Consider the following 6,001-nt stretch of genomic DNA (forward strand, 5'->3'; position numbering starts at 1 on the left):
CATTGATTGCATTGGACTGTGTCGACTGATGATGGACAGTCATGTATGTGCTCGTCTCCGTTTACCCAGGGACGTCACCAGTTCTCTGCTGTTGGGCTCTCTGTGGCTGGGGTGAAGAAGGGTGTCCGGGTCAAGATGTGTTTGGGGCTGTGGTCCGAATGGAGACACCTGGGCCAAGACTCACTAGGACCTGCCTCTGTTCCTAGCCTCATTCAGGTTGTTCCAAGACTCACTAGGACCTGCCTCTGTTCCTAGCCTCGTTCAGGTTGTTCCAAGACTCACTAGGACCTGCCTCTGTTCCTAACCTAATTCAGGTTGTTCCAAGACTCACTAGGACCTGCCTCTGTTCCTAGCCTCGTTCAGGTTGTTCAAGACTCACTAGGACCTGCCTCTGTTCCTAGCCTCATTCAGGTTGTTCCGAGACTCACTAGGACCTGCCTCTGTTCCTAGCCTCGTTCAGGTTGTTCCAAGACTCACTAGGACCTGCCTCTGTTCCTAGCCTCGTTCAGAGTGTTCTCTAGGCCAGAATGAGAGCTGACAGGACAATCAAGAGAGCACATGCACCGCGTCGAACGCCATCCTGTTGTTCTATACTGATCTGAATGGTTTCACTGACTTTGTTAGCTAACAAACTGGGCGCTGTGGCCTTAACGCTTCAGGGAGACTTAGCAACACGCCACTGTCTCTGCTGACTTTGTTTATTCTTGTCTGGTGTAATTTTCTGTTTTAGCTTCTTGACTAATAAACGTCTAAATCCAGTACCTAGTCACGTCGTTGATCGAGTACCGACCTCTTTTTTCCCCCCCACAAACTCACACGCACACAAGTACGTCGGAACTAGGGTGACCAGATGTCCCGCTTTGTGCGGGACAGTCCCGCATTTCTATCATTTTTCACCCGTCCCGCAAATTGAGACGTTATCCCGCATTCTTACCGATAGTCAGACTCCAAATTTTGAAATGCGTGTTTTATCAAACAGTTGTTTGTGTGTGTAGACAGCCGTGAGGGCTGTCATCAGAGGGCGCCTAGACTCGGCTAGGCTATTTCATAGATGGGCTATGGCTATTTGCTATTTCATCATGTCTGGGACGCGGACCTATGACGCGGAAGAAGTTAAGCGCGCCAATCGAAACAATAGAAATCAGGTCAGAACGGCAAGCAGCAGACATGGAGGAAAACACGACACTCACGGGTAAGAAGAGGAACTGGAAGTGCAGTTTCAACAAAGACTGGGAAACTATCTATCCCTGGGTGAAACCAGTGCCTAGTGATTCTAGCAAAGTGTCGTGTGAAATTTGCTCAAGTCAATTTTCCATTTCACACGGAGGTGAATACGACACAAACAGTGCGAGGCACATAAAAAACGTGTTGCTCAAAAAGAGTCTTGCCAGTCTATGGATACGTTCCTGCTAAAACCCAAACAAGAGTCAAACGCCAACAAGGTAACTGCAGCTGAACTAACTAGTGTTTACCACACTGTAAAACACTCACTATCATACAGGTCAGAAGACTGTGGTAATAAGCTAGCATCTACCATGTTTCCAGACTCTGAGATTGCAAAGAAAATGTCATGTGGTCGTACAAAGGCAGCATCCATAGTAACAGATGTGCTTGCACCTGCCTCTGTAGAGAGTTGTTTGAGAGAATTAAAAATGCCAGTGGTTCAAGAGCTCCCAAGTGATAGAAAAGTCCACACGCCATTTTTTTCAGTGGCTTCAGATGCATCTAATCATGGCACTACAAAACTCTTCCCACTGTCGTTACGATATTGGACACCAGAGCTGGGTTTGAAAACTAAGATACTGGACTTTTATGAAGATAGCCAAGAGTCAGCTGCTGCCATACACCACCAGATAAAGAGCAAGTTAGAGGAAAATGGTCTGCAACTGGAAATGATTTTTATCTTACACTGCAGACAATGCTAGTGTGAACTATGGGAAAAACAACTCGGTTTACCAAAAGCTAAAGGCAGAAAATAGTGGCATCATCAAGGCAAACTGTATGGCCCACATAGTGCACAACTGTGCAAAGCATGCTGGAGACATGCTGAACATTGACATTGAATCTGTAGTCAACAAAATATTCAGCCACTTTTCAGTCTCAGCAAAGCGCACAGAGGAATTAAAAGCAGTGTTCGCCTTTGTGGAGGAAGACTATCATGCTGTACGGCGACATGTACCAACAAGGTGGTTAAGTCTGTGGCCTGCTGTCCAGAGGCTACATAACAGCTGGGCAGCTATCAAGAGCTACTTCTTGTCGCTGGGAGAGAGTGAGTGCCCAAAAGTACTGTGGAAGCTCTTAAAATCAGATCAGGATGGTGAGGGGCATCCCATTGAGCTGCAGGCCTACCTGGCTTTCCTCAACAACATACTCAAGGTGTTCCATGACGTTGTGCTGCTGTTGGAGGGACAGGATGGGACCATCTGTGAGCTCTATGACATCATGCAGACCCTCAAGACCAAGCTCAATCAGCGACAGATCGATTCCTTCTTTGGAATGGAGACCAGTGCGATTGTCCAACAGTTTCCGGACCAAAAGGCAGCATCAATCAAAGAGGATATGTCCAACTTCTACCAGACAGCACTCAACTACCTGGAAAAATGGTATGACTTCAACGACACCAACTATCAGAAGAAAGTTGCCTGCTTGTCACTGAAGAACAGCTTTACATTCACCCAGCTCAGTGATGCCGTGGAGGCCCTACATATAGGGGGGAAACTGGACATGGACGAACTCTACGAGGAGTACTGTGTGACTCTGCCACGCCAGCCGGAAATTGTGCAGAGAAGAGCTCCTGTTGTGGAGAAGTGGTCGACCTTTCTCAAAAGCACGAAGACACCAAACCTGACTGCAGTTGCCTCCTTTGTCTTCAGCATCCCAATAACCAACGCATCTGTAGAGAGAGTGTTTTCCCTGATGACTGCAGCCTGGACCGACCAGAGGAACCGTTGCTCTGTGGAGCTCATCAAGAGTGAAATTCAAGTCAAGACCAACTTTGAATACAGTTGTAAGGAATTCTACAGTTATGCACTTAAGCAGAAAGCCTTATTAGAAGCTGCAAGCTCAAGCAAGAAGTATAAAGCCAAGAAGATCATCTAAGGTAAGATAAACATTGTCTATATAAATTTAGAATATTGTGAGCACTGAGCCAGTGTGGTGCTAGATTTTAAAACAATGCTCTATTCTTGTGTTTTGCTGGCAGGTGCTTTCCGTGGTGCTGAGAGTGCATCGTCTGTGTGGGCCTGCAGTTGTTGCTGTGATGTAGAGAACTGAAAACAAAATTCAGCCAGGTGCTCTCCTTGGTGCTGGAATAGCATTAATTGTGTATTTTTCTATGATTAACTAAACATATTTCATTAAAGTGTTTGCTCTAGTTAAATATACTCAAGCACATACAGTATTCAAGTAGAACATTTATTTTGTGTAGTTTATCTCTATGTGATTCTGAGCTGAGTGAGTTTAGTTATGTTCAGATAATCAGCCTATGTGCTCCATGTTCTACTTGAATACTGTATGTGCTTCAGTTTATTTTTTTCTAGAGCAAACACTTTATTGAAAAATGAAAACATTATTTTATTTAAGTTTGTGTTACCTCCTGACCAGTATTGATTTGCACTTCAGGTTTTATTTATTATTTTATGTAGTGCCTATACCAATTTGTGCGTTTTTGTAGCATTACTTGGTCCAGTAACTGCAGAGCATTTTCAAATGCATTTATTTTGTGTAGTTTATCTCTATGTGATTCTGAACTGATTAAGTTTTGTTATGTTCAGATAATCAGCCTATGTGCTCCATGTATCCAGTGTATGTTCTACTTGAATGTATGTACTTCAGTTTATTGTTTCACTAGAGCAAACACTTAAATGTGGTTGTGTTGTTGTTGCTCTCTGTTGTTGGAGAAAAGGCACATTAAAGGACAATATTTGAAAGAACAATTGTAGCCTTGTCTTTCTGTTTGATTGTACACAGTCAGGAGTGTTAACTTGAGGGGCACTGTGAAACAGCATGAAAACTCCATTGGGAAAGTTGCATTTAAATACATGTGTTACTTTTTTGTTTGCAGGCTGTTATGTGCTCCTGAATCAACCAAATGGCAAATCATAGTAACGTTATAGCAAAGGGGAAGAATAGAAATGTTTATTTAAATTTAATTTTATTTTAGACTGCCTCGATGCATTGATATCTCACATTGTCCCACATTGTCCCACATTGTCCCACACAAACGTTGTCTTTGTCCCACATCTGGTGAATTGGGATCCGGTCACCCTAGTCGGAACACGTCCACACACACACAACAGAGATGGTTAGTACAAATACTTCTTTACTGAACTTAAGTAACCTAGATTTTTCACCATGGCAACATTGCTTACAGTAGTAGCATATTTATGTGTAATACAGCACATTAAATATTTCTGTGGAAACGATGGCTATTACCCAGGGCCGTAACTACCATTGAGGACACCGAGGTCGTGTCCTCGGTATTTTTTTTCGTATTTCAGTTTTTTTTGTGCTTAAATCGTGGTATATAAACTCAAAATAAAGTACACGTGAAACTGACTGCAGGACGATGATCTTGGTCTCCCACAAACCGTAACGTGATTTTATACTTGAAGAGCCGAGTAGCTCAAGAGTTTGGACATACGTGCTGCGCGTCATCAACAAAACGTACTGTCGTTATGGTAACCACCAAACACAAGTCGGACGCTGATGTTACCGCCATAGACCAGAGCCATAGAAAAAGAATTTGCAGAATCTTTTTCTATGGCTCTGCCATAGACATACCGCTACTGTTAGTGAATAGCCTATGTTAGTTACAGTCACTGGAAGAGGAGCGCAGCAAACTAAACATGTAGGTTAAGAGAAGTTTAAGTGGCAGATGACTGTGAGAAGAAAGATTCATTTTCATGTGGAAATATTTGTATTGCAGCACTCGGATAAGGAAACATCAAATCAAAGTTTGGTTAACTCCGTCAGTACCGGTTGTCAATCAATTTCCACCGGTTGAATCAACATTAATTTTGCGATTGATATGTCATTGATGTGATTGATTGAAAATGAAATTCAGTGGCAATTGGGAAATATCAAACTGACTCGCTATGGCTCGGTCGATACGTTCCAGCCTCAGTTTGATATTTCCCGGCATGACCGAACGGTCGAGGTTAGTAAGTAGTTTATTATTAAACTACTTACTAAGTAAGTAGTTTAATAATAAACTACTTACTTAGTAAGTAGTTTATTATTATTTATTAGTTTATTATTAGTTTATTATATGGCAATTTTAGATTCTTTTCATTTTGTAAACGAAAATAAATGGTACCTTTAGGCTAATTGTAGCTAGCTCTCAAGTCTTCTCACGGTGTGTTTCATGTGTTGCCAAGCAACTCATTACTTTTTATAGAAAGCTGACAACATGGTTCTGCTAAAATGGCTTTAATTTCATCACAAAATAACGACACAAGTGATTCAAAGAGTCTGGTCTTCATCCTCACTTTCGATGACAAAGCTTTTCAGCATCATCTGGATAGTAAAACTCAGCAGCTGACTTGTCCATATCGCTCATTTTGAAGCTGACGTCAGAGGGCAATACGGATCCGTATTGACCGGCGAGGAGGGCAATACGCGGCTGGGGTGACTACTCATTATCCAATCAGAACGCTCGTACCGTCGTTGCCATATAATAATAATTGTGGTAACTTGCCCTTACTTCATGAGTCCCATAAAGGTCCTTCAAAAAGCCTCAGAATGCCCCATGTTTACCTCAAAATTTCAAAAGCTCCACACCGCCCCATATTCAAAAGTCATAATGATGATGTTTTTGCTCCTTAAGACTCAATAAGAGAAAATGGCCATATTTAAATAATGTAATTTAAAAAAATTCCGGGGGAGCATGCCCCCGAACCCGCCTAGAAGTTCTGACTCATGACCTCAGTATTTTTTGGGCCCTGCGTACGGCCCTGCTATTACCAATTTGGTTTGAATTCACGCCCACGTGACCACTGGG

The 6,001-nt window shown here is 42.7% G+C and overlaps 1 protein-coding gene across 1 annotated transcript; it reads left to right on the plus strand.

Annotated features, from left to right (window-relative positions):
- Positions 1 to 1,756: 1,756 nt before the first annotated feature.
- LOC124464974 lies at positions 1,757 to 4,265 on the plus strand. The gene is made up of 2 exons (XM_047016921.1): positions 1,757 to 3,100; positions 3,203 to 4,265. Exon 1 carries the CDS (start codon positions 2,002 to 2,004, stop codon positions 3,097 to 3,099), a length of 1,098 nt encoding a protein of 365 aa, XP_046872877.1. The 5' UTR covers positions 1,757 to 2,001; the 3' UTR covers position 3,100; positions 3,203 to 4,265.
- The last annotated feature ends 1,736 nt before the right edge of the window (positions 4,266 to 6,001 follow it).

The sequence above is a fragment of the Hypomesus transpacificus genome, unplaced genomic scaffold (genome assembly GCF_021917145.1).
Source record: "Hypomesus transpacificus isolate Combined female unplaced genomic scaffold, fHypTra1 scaffold_431, whole genome shotgun sequence".
NCBI lineage: Eukaryota > Metazoa > Chordata > Actinopteri > Osmeriformes > Osmeridae > Hypomesus > Hypomesus transpacificus.

What these genes read in the sequence shown, in the direction of transcription:
- LOC124464974 (XM_047016921.1), top strand. Translation starts at nt 2,002, where the DNA reads ATGGCCCACATAGTGCACAACTGTGCAAAGCATGCTGGAGACATGCTG.